The 14,210-nt window shown below is 31.3% G+C and overlaps 2 protein-coding genes across 2 annotated transcripts in view; one reads left to right on the top strand and one right to left on the bottom strand.

Annotated features, from left to right (window-relative positions):
- The window catches only part of LOC132948175 (uncharacterized), a 239,878-nt gene extending 229,011 nt beyond the window's left edge, over nucleotides 1-10,867 (top strand). The window contains exons 6-8 of the mRNA XM_061018530.1: nucleotides 1,259-1,441; nucleotides 1,568-1,733; nucleotides 8,449-10,867. Coding sequence (XP_060874513.1) covers nucleotides 1,259-1,441; nucleotides 1,568-1,733; nucleotides 8,449-9,034 — 935 coding nt within the window. The 3' untranslated portion in view covers nucleotides 9,035-10,867. The remainder of the gene's footprint in view (nucleotides 1-1,258; nucleotides 1,442-1,567; nucleotides 1,734-8,448) is intronic.
- On the bottom strand, nucleotides 2,734-7,973 carry LOC132948176 (zinc finger MYM-type protein 1-like). Its single transcript, XM_061018532.1, has 5 exons — nucleotides 6,666-7,973; nucleotides 6,368-6,472; nucleotides 5,937-6,041; nucleotides 5,807-5,881; nucleotides 2,734-5,611 (listed from the first exon to the last, which is right to left on the bottom strand). Exons 1-5 carry the CDS (start codon nucleotides 6,784-6,786, stop codon nucleotides 3,372-3,374), a joined length of 2,646 nt encoding a protein of 881 aa, XP_060874515.1. The 5' UTR covers nucleotides 6,787-7,973; the 3' UTR covers nucleotides 2,734-3,371.
- Nucleotides 10,868-14,210: the final 3,343 nt, after the last annotated feature.

The following is a 14,210-nucleotide window of genomic DNA, read 5'->3' as shown; positions in this document are numbered from 1 at the left end:
TATACAAAGGTCCCCTTTTCGCATGTTCAAAATCATTAACTTTGAACATGCCCTGTCGTCGTTAATGCACAACATAATAACGTCTGGCCCCGTAATGAAATGGAATCACTTAAACAAAAATTAAACTTTTTTTGTTTATTAGACGCGTATATACGACATATTACAATTTATTGGCCTGTGTAGGCGTGCAGTGGACGGGAAATCAAATGACGTACAATGTACAATATAATAACGACGGCGTAGCCCTTTATCGATAGATATCACGAAATGTTAACCAACGTTTAAGTAATCGTAAATCGTAATGTATAAGCTCGAACGACTAGACAAATATTTGGCCCGTGGCAAATGCCGAAAAATCACTTAAGGGGATGTTAGCGCACTATTTGTTTTCTCTCTTTGACCCACGCGCAGCATAGACAAAACGCATTTGCACAGAATCGTTTTTTCTATGTTTTCAAGTAATCTTAGAGTAAAATCACCCATTACAAAAAAAATAGAGAATAATATTTTTGAGGGAATGTCATATGGATTTTAGATTTTATTGTTATTTGACTTTGTATTTGAGTTTCAAAATAAACAAAAAAATTTTGTAAATTTAAATGATGTTTAAATTGTTTTGAAACAATATTTAGAGAAATCGATATGACATTCCCTCAAAAATGTTATTTTCTATCTTTTTTGTAATGGGTGATTTTAATTTAAGATTACTTAAAAACATAGAAAAAACGATTCTGCGCAAATGCGTTTTGTCTCTGTTGCGCGTGGGCCAGAGCGAGAAAACCAATAGTGCGCTGACATCCTCTTAAGGGAAATAATAATTTCTAATCGCTTAAACGCTCTTTACCGATAAAAAAAACAATAATATACCTAGTATGTCTAGTATACTATAATATACCAAGATACTATTATATCGTTTACTGCAGTTCGTTATATTTTTCATATAGGTGTGCATATAGGTTATTTTAGGTTAGGGTAGGTAGGTTTGTACTTTATACGCACGATAATATAAAACTTTAAAACTCACTACCAATGTAATACAATTCTAAATTTGTTTTTCGGTGCGCGGTAAAAGCGCAACCACGGTATAGTTGTATTTAGTACGTACAGCCGCTTTTAAACGACTGACTTAATAGTACATAATATTATCATGTGAGGTGAGTAGGGGGGGGGGGGGTTATATTTTTTAAATGACCGCAATTAGATTAGATAATCAGGACGATGAATTGCAAATGATAATAATTTTCCTTTTGTTTCGCAGGTGTCGGTGTCATTCTAGTGGCCATCAGTGGTATAGCGTGGCGCTTGACGGCCGGTCAAGAAGCGTCGTCGTGCGGAGCGGTGTTCGGGCTGGGCCGGTCTTTGGACGACGCGGCCGAAGCCAACCGGCGGTTCGTACCCAGACTGCCGCCATCCTATGGACGACCGCATCATCCCTACGCGGGTAAGTCTCGAAAACATTCCGGAGACACATATTATAATATAGTACACTAAAATACAGCTACCGTGAAACGAGCTGACTCCGTTTTCTCGATATATCTTTAATTAGTTACAATTCTTTGTCGCACAGCCATGATGTATCCCGAGTTCGAGTACAGAGCTCCACCACCTTCCTACCAGGCGTCCATGCAAGAGTACCGACTGAGGCTGTTGCTGTTGGACAGGCAGACAAACATGCCGCCCGTCACGGCATCGCCGCCGCCGACGTACAGGTCGCAACCCGGCACGCTGATAAGGTGAGGATTATAAATTAAAAACGACGTACCGTCAAAACATTACTGTCCAAACGCCGTGAATTGCATATTATCATCGTGCTATGCCAACGATGGATGATAATATTCAGTGCCGCAACTTAGTAATTTAGGGCCCCAGGGCAAAATTAAATTTCGGGCCCTACAACTATAGAGGGTACATAATAATATAAAATGCTGCTAGAAATTTTTTTTTTTGATAAAATTAAAAGGTATGATAAATGATTATTATTTTGTAAAACTATTGTATTCTATGTTTCTGTGGAAATGATATCTGTATTTATATATTTTATGTTATATATTTAAATAATTTTAATAAACTTAACAATATATTAATTCATACTTAATCAAATTTCATTTTTCTTGCTTTCATATTTGAAAAATTTGTTAATATTTTGTCCATATCAATTTCTTTTGTACGACGCTGTTCGATATTTAACCCTACAATGCATAGTGTTGCCCACTGGCAACAATCTGTTTGTATTGATGTAAAATAGTATACGTAAATAGTAAATAGTATAATATACGCATGAATATCTTTGAAAAGTTGTAAACAATCAAACTAAAATATAAGTAGAACAATTGATATAGATGCTTGTTTTATTTTACGTATAAATGTTAATGTGCAACACATATTTAGAAATCACTTATATTTTGATAAAACATATCACTTCAAACGATGAAATATCAAAGTATATTAACCTAGTAACGTTTAAAAAAATATTTTTATGTTGGCGACACTGTAATTGACACGATGGTTTGGTTGTGGAACAGTTGTCGATTCGCAATTTTGTAAAATACCTGTTTTTGACTTTGTTGCCAGACAGCAACACTATGCATTCAATAAACGTAAACCACGGTTATCGACGTAAACACATTTATATTGTGTTATCACTTTATTTTGATTCATTTCATACGTTTTTTTTTTTACCTGAATGAACAACGAAAAACAGAGAACTACAGAAGAACTTGTAACTTGTAAGTTATATAATTATTAAGTTATATATCCACCATGAACAAAAAATTAGTTGACAAAGAAATTATTGCCATAACTTTGTGTAAACTTGGTGAAAATAATACGCCAAAACGAGGACGCCCATCAACTGATATTGAAATAGGTATAATAAAAAAAGGAAAATTAGGTACAAAACAAAAAGAAAAGGCACCACCAAAAGAAATTAGGACCGATAGATATGACCATTGGCCAGTTCCCAATCAGAAAAAAACTAGGTGCAAGAAACCTGGTTGCAAAGGATTTACATTTTCAAAATGTGGAAAGTGTAATGTTAGTTTGTGTTGTGGAAAAGGGTTAGAGTGCTTTACACTGTGGCATACAACGTAGCTTCTGTTTATTATATTATAATATAAGGTTCTAAATTTTTAAATTTTGATTATTTACAAGATGTAATTTTTAATTTTATTTGATTTACAAGATGTAATTTTTAATTTTATTTGATTTATACCAAATACAGGTTTATTGTTATTTACTTATTTACTTATTTTTATTAATAAAATAAAAAAATGATATTTTAAAAAAATGCGTACCTTAAATGCATAGTGTTGCCATATGGCAACAAACTATAATCTCATCTATTTCTAAGTAAAAAAATGATTTATATTTTTTTAAATATTTTTCCGTTCATTTGTAGGTATAATTATGATAAAAAAATTTATTAAAAAAAAAAAAAAAAAAATCATGCATTGTAGGGTTAAAACTGAAATATTGGACAGTCGTTCTTGTCCAGTTGAATTCCTTAAATAGCTTTTTATTATTTTAAGTTTTGAAAAAGACCTTTCTGCTGTTGCAACCGTTACTGGCAATGTCAAATAAATTATACATGCTCCTAATACATCAGAGTAACTTGTAGCAAAGTCGTTTTCGAGAATAAATGAGGCCAGTGCTTGGATACTATTCAAATTTTTATTTTTTATAATTTCTTTGATTGATAGCAGTTGACTTGTTAAATCAGAACTTATATCTGATTGATACATTTGAATAAAGTCATATGATCCTTTAATAGTAATTTCATCTGGTCCTAAAAGTGTTTGAGGTTTCAAAAAATTGAAAATACTACAAACGTTATGTAAACCTTTAAATCGATCTTTAAGTTGACATATTATTGTGTCAACAACTGGTAAAAATACTTTTATTTTAAAATTATCTTGTGTGATATTCATTCGTCTGTCACCATCTACTTCATCAAAAAACAACCTTGCTTTTTTTTGGCAAACCACTTTGTCATCAGTTGGAATACCCCATTTAATTGCCAGGTTGCTTGCATTTTCAACTACACTACAATAGTCATTCCTTAGTTGCTGCATACAAGTATAGGCATCAGTCAATCTATCTAATGCTTTCTGGAGGTCAATGTCTTGCTTCTGCAAAAGTTTAGAGATACCATGCAAAGGACGCAATACTCGTTCCCACAAACATAACATAAGTAAAAATTCAAAAGATTCTATTTTTTTTTTAATTGAAATTGCCATATGTTTTTCATCTACTTTACTACTTGATAAACTCATATATGTTAATGATTTTATAACTTCTATATACCTTTGTTTTAATGCTGATACTGATGAATGCCTAGCCTCCCAGCGAGTAGGACAAACTTTTTTTAATACTTTAAGTCTAATTGTTTTGGCAGTGTCATCACCAAATGCAAGTGATGCCCATCTAGGACAACTAGAACTAAAAAAATTGAATATAGTTTGTAATGTTGTAAAAAAGTTAGTTGCAACTTGCGTCGATTTGGCTGCATCACAAATCACCAAGTTAAGGTTATGTGCGCAGCAATGTACATAATGTGCATTCGACACGGTAGAAGATATTCTTTGTTGCACTCCTGAATAAGCTCCACTCATTACTGCTGCACCATCATAACCCTGGCCACGACAATTTTGGATGTCTAAATTGTACTTTTTCAACACATCATAAATAAGATTTTCATAATCCTTTGAGCCATGGTTCTCTAATTCAAAAAACCCAAAAAAAGATTCTTTTACTTCAAATGATTTTGTTTCATAGTTTAAAACAACATAACGCAGTATAACACTCAATTGATCAATTTTTGTTATATCTTGTGTCGAATCTACTATTATTGAATAATATTTAGATCTTTTTACTTCGTTTGCTAATATATTTAATACTTCTGAGGATAATAAATGAATTAATTCATTTTGAATTTTCCAACTCAGGTATTTTATTTTATTATTTTCATTATTCAATAGATTATTTAAAACAGGATCAAAATCTGCCATTAGCCTTACAGTCCTGATAAAGTTTCCTTCTGTATTATTTATTTTAGTTTTACTGTTTTCGTTTCCTCGGAGAGCAGTATTCCCCGCAGTTAAAAATAAAATAATTTTGACTAATCTAATTAAAACATTTCTCCAAAAACTAGCTTCTTTAATAATTTTATCTTCCATATGTTTGTCTATAGTTTCGTTTTTTAACCAGCGTACTCGGACTTCAGTGGCTTGAATATGTTGTTGAGAAATTTCATGTGCTCCAATTTTTTCTCCAATATGGTGCCAATCATTAATTCCTAATATCCAATTTATTTTAAAATTTCTATTTTGCCTATCAGCGAAAAGCCAACATACTTCACAGTATGCACAATCTAAAATGACTGAATAGCATAACCATATTCTGGGTATACATAGTCCTGTATTTGTAGTTTTGTGATAAAACTGTGCTGAAAAACGTCTAAGGATGCCTTTTCCATCAGGGCTATAGGGAAATTCTATGTTGGTTGGTTTACATGGTCCATGCAATAAAATACTTCTCTTCAAATCAGATTTTACAGTATCAAACTCTTTAAAATGTCCACGGTCAGTTGGATAATCATTTGTTAAATCTAAACCTATAAATAAAACAAAATTTACTATACATATTATAAGATAGGTAATGAATATCAAAACTGTTTAACAGCTATATGAATATCTTTTTACATTTAATATCAATTGAAATAGATGTAATTATTATGATTATTAATTTATTCAGTTTAGTTTAAGTTTTAAGAAAACTATAGGTATTTTGAGAAATATATTTTACCTACCTGGTTTATCAAATATGCCTGACTCAGTAACATCACAAGTGTCAGACGATTCTACTTCATTATTTTCATTTTCACCTAGTTTACATTTTTACATTTTAATAATTTTGAAAAGTTTAATTTAGGTTCCTACCTGGTTTATCAAATATGTCTGGCTCAGTATCATCACAAGTCACAGACGATTCCAAATCAGTATTTTCATTTATTTTACTAATTAAGTTGGTGGAAAAGTTATCGACTAAAAGCAAAAAAATCACTTTATAAAATACAATAAACTAAAATGTTCATAACAATTTATAATGATAATATTATGAAGAAGTGAACAACTATAGTTTAGGCACCTACATAGGTATATCAATATAATAAATTAAACAACAAATGGAAATTGCAAATTATAAACAAAAAAAGTATGCTAAAACTATACTTAAATCACTAAGTAATAAATATCAACATAATTATAAATTATTCTACCTATTGAATATGATGTGTTTATCCTCATAGTTTTTTGTATAGTTTACATTTTTAAATTTTAATAATTTTGAAAAGTTTAATTTAGGTTCCTACCTTGATTATCAAATATGTCTGGCTCAGTATCATCACAAGTCCCAGACGATTCCACATCAGTATTTTTATTTGTTTTAATAATTACATTTTTGGCACACTTGTCAACTAAAATATTTAAAAAAATATCACATATTCACATCATATTATTTACAGTTGTATGCAGAATGTAATGTTATTACTAGGTAAATGTGTAAATAGTAAACTAAGTTTTTAGTAAACGACCTTCGTCTTAAGAAAATCTTAACTTCAGGAATTTTAACAACCACCCAGTATTTAATAATATATATTTACCACTTACCAGCATTATCCAAATTGTTTTTTACTACAAACATATTTAATGAACCTCTCAACTTCTTTATTTCTTCATCTTTTTTTATTCTCATTTTCCTTTTTGCTGAACCACTGAGATATTTTGACATTGTAAATATGATTAAAATAACTTATAAGTCAAGTATTAAAGTATTAACAGCAATGATTAATAAAAGTATTTTTTTATTAGCAATGCAAACTATTCAATGAAAAGTGAAAATTAAAAGTACCTAGTAGTAACTTGGTGATTATAAATTTGAAATAATTTAAAACACATAGAGGCATAAGCCATAAAGGTTAGTTCGGAAGATAATTGGTGAATTATTATTTTGTATGTAGGTACCTAAATGTAAACAAAAGAGATATTTTTATTCTATTTTTATTTTGCACTTTAGTGGTGCTTACTTTGGTCACAGAATAATGCTTTGGTTTATAAGACAAACTAAGTATTCAGTGTAGCCAACGCCAAGATGATCGGTGATTTTTTCATCATTAATCTTTTATCACAGAATAAATCTGTGAAATTGATTTGCCGCCAAAGACCTTATACTTATACCACAGACTTTTCATAGTTTGTGCCTAAAATCTAAATTATTATTTAAGCATAAGGTCTATGTTTACCGCATTATTACTTATCGATTATGAACTCCTTAATATTTAATATTTAAAATATTTCAATTCAAAATACATTTTTACAAAATCAAAAACCCGGAAAAATAATAATAGGATCCACCCATTATGGGCCCCCTTTGAAAAATTAATTTGGGCCCTCTGGCAGGGCTTTGCCCTGCTTGCCCTGGTGGTAGTTGCGGCACTGATAATATTACTTATACGATATTATGTACGTGGAATGTAAGCGCGACGGACAATAAATTAATAATACGGACGTCTCACGATTTCGATTATTCGACGATTGTTTGTGTTAAAACAGAAAAAAAAAAAACGCCGTACACTTGTACGTAATATTATTTATTATTGTTGAAGGACGAAACGTCCGCTGTTTATTGAGATTTACGCGTACGATAAATTATCACAACCGTCGTATTGTCGAGTGGATTTTCTTAAATGTCTGACGCATTACGCATACCGCACATAATATTATAATATACGATTGTAAATTATTATTATGATCCGTACAGACCGTACAGTAAACTCGCAGCGTCCTTGTGAAATATCATTTTAAACCATCACATGGTCGTTTTTATCTACATATATCTACATATACTTGATATTATACACATCCGATATACAAGTAATATCCAAACATTTACGGTTTAAGTGATAAATATCTATGATTTCGAGAAAAAAAATTTTAAAACAATTTAATATCATTGACATCATATTATGAGGTATAGGTATCTCGTATTGTGCAGGGTCAAAACTAAATCGAGTAAAATTCCTTGTTACAGAGCTTGAGACACTCTATATTTCGCAGGGTGTACAACTATACACGCTCAATTGAAACTCCTACACTTTTTAGGTTTACGTTACTCGCACCCTTTTTTGAACCCGAGTGCAGTTCGACCATTACCTTTTTTTTAACTCAAGTGCAATTCGACAATCCCGATAATAATGTATCAGGCACGTATACAGAGGGGGTGGGCGAGAATTAACCGGGGGGCCCCCACCCCGAAAATTAATAAATGTGCAATTTATTTATATCAATCATCAATAACTACAAAACGAAGACTAATATGAACCCCCCAGCCTGCCCCCCCCCGAATATTTTTGTGTGTACTTATATTTATATTGATCGAAACGTGTTTCCACAGAGGGCAAAACGTCTGTTGTCGCGGCGATCCGGGCGATCTGTACCTGTATCAACCGTCGACTCTACAGATCAACCACCACCAGGCCGCCGACTACAGTGGCCCGCCCAGTTACCGGTCGCGGACCAGTACGATTCGGCCGGGCTGCCACCTAATGATGGACCCGACGGCCGGGGCAGTGGTTATCGGATCGACGGCGGTCGGCGGCCACCACAGCCGCAACTCGTCGCAACTGAGTGCGGCCATGTCCGAGGCAGTGGGCGGCGGCAGCGTGTTGACGGCCGCCGCGGTGGACAACAAGGTGCCGCCGCCGCCGATCACCGACGACGACGACGACGACGGAGGCGGTGACCACGTCGGTATCGTTGTCGGCGATACGGTCGACGACAACGTGCGCAACATCGCGGTCGTCGTGGACGAAAAGACCGCGGACCGCAATCACATCGGTTGCGGTCCGGTCACCATCGTGCAGACCACGCCGGCCGCCAACCCTCCGGGCACGGTCATCGTGACCGTGTCCAGCGCCAACAACGACACCACCAACGTCCGGTGCCGGGACACCGAAATGGAAATCCTGGCGCATCTGTGAAACGGACGTCCGGATGGCGACCGGACGGAAACGGAGTAATATTCGCGGTTTTTCTTCTCAACACTGCTCGCGTCTTTCGCTATTAGTACAACACTATAATAATATTATCGTTCATATTATTATTATTATCACTACCTATTAATTTGAAGTGCAACCTACATACTTAATTTGTTTTTATTATTATTGTATTATCGAATTATTATGTATTCGAACCATTATGTATATTAAAATATAATGTTATCGTGACTCTTTTTCGCCGCTATATCCTCGCAAAATAACAATAACATAGGTATTAAAAAAAATAACGATTCGGAACGGCCACAAAATTTGGCCCAAACGATTCTAGTAATAATTTATTATATATTCGAGTGCGCGAACTCGTTAAGTTTTCCACACTACCGTTCTCGCAAATATAACAATATTACCGGTAAAACTCTGTGTTTATATATATAATACATACATAATGATATATATATATATATTACATAATTATATTATTTTTTCGACTGCTTCAAAGTAATGGACACAAATCGGCGTAGACAAATTGTACAGGAAATGATGCACTATTCCCTGCAACCCTTTTGCCGTTTCTCGTGATAACGATAATAAAACACATTTACCTAAACCCTTTCAAAACCATCCACGACCACTGATTTTTATTTGTTTTTTAATTGATACCATTCATTTGCACGATGATGATATACCAGTTAATTGTTGTGCGTTCAATATTTTATATTTTTATCGACGATGACTGCTAACTGATAAGTTATATCGGACGTCCCTCCGTCGTGTATATGTATATTTATTATAATAAATATTTTCTCATCTCGTGAGTGTGTTCCGTAATATTATTATCATTCGTTTTAAGTGTTTTATCAAATATCGATACTGAAATTTATATAGTAGTCCCTAAAGGGTATTTTGTATTTACGACCGTGTATAATCCCACGATTATGTTCGATTGTAATAATTGTTTGTGCTGCAGCTGCGCAGAGTATCGTAATACTCGCAACGTTAAAAAATATCATGTTATCATAAATTTAATATCGAAATCACGATTCCCCGGCATTATCCACGTTAATGACTCTTTACATGATATGGTCAAAAAGATTAACCATAATATATTATTTTCTTTTAATCGTTTTGGTCCGTTTTTAATGTAATAGTTAATAGGAATTTTTATTACAACCTATACATGATGTTTGTATATTTTTTTATTTTTTCGAGTCATTACTCAATAACGAGTGTGACTAAATTATTTACAAAACCACATTATTGTCAAAAATGATTGTGTTATATTACTATTATTATTATTATTATTTTTTTGTATACAGTTACCTCATAAATAATTAAAACTATATTTTATAAATACGATTATTGTTTTTAGTTGTAGTGTTGTACATAGTTATTATTTATTGGTGTTCATATATCAAAAACAAATCAGCTGTACTCCAAAGTATAATAATATGCGAATTGTACAAGTGAAGCTAAGTTTAAAATAATAAAAATAAATAAATAAAAAGAGCTCAGATATAACTGATATTAATGTGTATTTTGCTGCAACCTTAGATACTTGAATAGACTTTTATGAACTGTTGTTAAATTATTGCATTATAAATATTGTTAAGTAATATGTCATGTTTTTGTTAACCATATTCTTAATGTTAAGGACTTGTGAAGATATTGGATGTGATGTAGGCACTATAAGTTATTGTAAAAAGAATATATATAATATGTAATAATTTATGTGTATTTGGTATGAAATTGTACAAAATTATTGTGATTATAGTGTAAGTATAAAATGTTTAATAAAACGACAATATACAATCATTACCGGTTGTTTACATTTCTTTCAGACAGTGATATTGTTATGTTATAAGTGCAATTCATGAACAAAAGGTAGTGTTATCGCTGGATGACTTTTTCCCTCACATGTTTATTTGTTATTCGTGTTTTCTTCTTGTAGCGTATATTTATGTTGTGCCCCTAGGGCACAGTTTGTATATTTCTAATAAAAAAAATAGTAAAATTAAGTGCGATTCAATTTGGAACATGCACGTTTAAAATTACTGAATTACCTATACTTAACATAGGTAAGCATTTGTGCTCAAAAATTGTTTCTAACTTATTATTGTCAATCCGTTCTATAATGAATATTACAATTATCATGCATTATAAATAATGAGAAACATACACGATCAGCTAAACATCTGTGAAATAAATATATTGTATAAACAATTGGCAACTGCTGTGTATTGCAGTATTCAAAACGAGTAAGGAAAATAACATTCTACGAACATGTCAAACTGTTGATACCCCGTCGAAACAACCTAACCTAACCTAACCAGCTGGTTCCTAATAATTATTGGTTCAAAAATTGTGCAACACCGATTATTATAATTGTTCCCTGTAATATCAAACTAATTACATACATAAATAACATGTCGATAATAATTTAAAGTAGTTAAACACATCTAAACAACAGTGTCGACACGCGTTAACCAATGTAAAAAAAGGTAATAATAGTAGGTAAACGTAAATTATTTAATACGTAAAAAATATAATTCATAAGTACTTATCTAAGTATTTTATTACGACATAAGTTATATCGTTATTTCGATCCATCGATATATTTTTTTAAATATATATCTATCAAAGATATAACCGTAAATAATGTAAAATGTATCTCTTTGGTTAACTCGATAATTAATTAAATTTATCATTTCATATACTATTATACTATGAAAAAAAACAAATTAAAATTTTTACAGTCTGTCCTATAAATTTTTATATTTAAATATTATATGTTTACTAGACTGCAGATACGACTAAAAATAAATCTGCAAATGTAATTTCGATTTTAAGTACAGACACGAAACGAAAGAATTACAAATATACATAACTCATGTAATGTGCACGCTGCACGGTGAGAGACAATTATTAACATAAAAAAAAAATCGATTGTCATATCATTTGTTCTGACTGCTTATTCTGAGAATTAATGAAAACAAAGACCGTTTCCATAGAACGCATAAATTACCAACTCGGCACTAATATTGTTTGTAGGTAATCGATAGACGCTGAATGCCCGACCTCAGCATCGGTCACCTGTCGACAAATAATAAGAAAAAATTATATTACTGTTATAAAACTTGCTGTTATTCTTTAAAAATTAAACTAACGAACCTTGCGTGATACCATATTATTGTGGACTGTGGTCTGACAATGAAATATGTCTGAAAAGTATTTTATACTGTTTGAAATAAGAATAATATTTTCGATTTTGTCAGATATTGATTAACCTATAATTACCCATAGCCAGACGTGATTGAATAGAAAAACTCAAAACAATAATAAAATAGAAAGCAAACCGAATTGGACTGTAATATTGCTGTTTATTTTTCGATATGAGTTACAGTTTAAATTGACTTATAACACATTGTAATATACAGTAAACACTGCTCATTATCTGAAAAATTAATAATGTTTTTAAAAATAATTTATTTTTTATTATTTTGTTGTCATTATCGTTTTGTAGGTTTTTAATTTTTTTGAACGAAAATATAATATATTAAATCAAATTTCGAACGAGTTATCATGCAGTTAGCTACAACTTTAGTTTAGCGGGGTAGTAGACAATCATTTCCCGGGTTACCTCATTCATGAAAAGATTGTTTTGCATTCTAAAAAGTAAAAAGTTTAAAAAATAGTACACAAATATAATTTATTTCAAAAATTATGTTTCGTAATGAATTCAATTTATGTAGAAAAAATATTTTTGATAAGAATTTAATCGTTTTTGATTGTTAACTGTAAGAAGAACCACAGCGTAATCCGTATATTTCTGTGTACATTGAAATATAGTAAAATCGGTTATGTTCGACAACATACGGGTGAACGTTTGTTAAATAACTTGAAAAATTGAGGAATTTCCACACAGCTTTCTATTTCCGTGCACAATATCCAATTACGGTGAAATGCGATTACGTTCGGTGGAATTTGATTTCGAACGTCTGCTTAACATGTAGGAACTACGCATCAATCTCGACGCAAAATCTGATCTCAGACACGGCTTTTGTACAAATATTAAAATCTAAATCCAAAAGTTCGGTAGGTACCTAACCTGGTACTACTACAATTGTTTCCTCGTGAGCTGACAATTTATTTTTTCTCGTAGGTCGTACGCACTCAAATTACAAAATATTTTAGCTTTTTCCACTGTTTTTTTGTCAAATTTGTATTAAGATAAAATATGCTTATTAGTTATTACCATATACTTAGTGACTAAAAACTTTCGTTTCATCAAACATAATAATACCGGACTAGACAAAAAAAAAAAAAAACTTACTCAATTTTTTTTAAAACAGACAGGACAATCCAAATTGTTTTTAAAAACGGAAACACCTCAAAAAACGGACCGTGTAAAATAATAATAAAAATAAATCCCTTAAAAAAAAGGTTATTACTTATTAGTTATTAGAATATATCTAGACTGGTATATATGACAAACATTATCTCTCGTCACTTTATTATATAATATACTATTACCTATTATTACAGTTCATCTACATTCATACAGAATCGTGTAAATTCATTAAATTGCAGTATATTCCACTTAATGTGATCATTGGTTATAAAATCATTCGTTTATTGGAATCAACAAATAAAAACCTAAACCTAGTTATATATTAATATGTAGGTATGTAATGTTAAATTGACTTTATAAGAACCTTCATGTACGGATAATGTAATCACATTTATAAATTATGTTATGGCTGTACATTTTCAAAAATCATAATTCTAGCTGATTATAATCCGTATTTATTACATAACATAATTTTGTAATTTAAGTGAAAATAAAATAAATTAATAATAAAATAAAATTAAATTAATCCACGCTCAAATAGTCAAATGCAATCAAATATTAATAGTTACTCTTCTTTAACACACATTTTCATGTTTAAAAACTATGTGTTTTATTTTTATTAAAATGTATGGTTTATTATGATAATAATATTGTTAAAATTAATTTAAAAAAAATAAGTTTTATGGAATTGACCGATTAGTATAATCAAAATCACTTGAATGTCATCAGATTAAGCGAAACTCGCTGTTTGTAATGAACATTAAAATTACCTACATGCATATTATAATTTACAGTATGCACGCTATAATG

The sequence above is a fragment of the Metopolophium dirhodum genome, chromosome 7, assembly GCF_019925205.1.
Source record: "Metopolophium dirhodum isolate CAU chromosome 7, ASM1992520v1, whole genome shotgun sequence".
NCBI classification, from domain to species: domain Eukaryota; kingdom Metazoa; phylum Arthropoda; class Insecta; order Hemiptera; family Aphididae; genus Metopolophium; species Metopolophium dirhodum.
The sequence above is the reverse complement of the archived record's forward strand: the minus strand, read 5'-3'. Positions and strand labels throughout refer to the sequence as shown.

Excerpts from the sequence above, each read along its gene's own strand:
- LOC132948176 (XM_061018532.1), bottom strand. The coding sequence starts at position 6,786 with ATGTCAAAATATCTCAGTGGTTCAGCAAAAAGGAAAATGAGAATAAAA. Across the intron at positions 6,042-6,367 it reads AGACATATTTGATAATCAAG|TCGATAACTTTTCCACCAAC; the intron begins GTAGGAACCTAA and ends TTTTGCTTTTAG. Across the intron at positions 5,882-5,936 it reads AGACATATTTGATAAACCAG|GTGAAAATGAAAATAATGAA; the intron begins GTAGGAACCTAA and ends AATGTAAACTAG.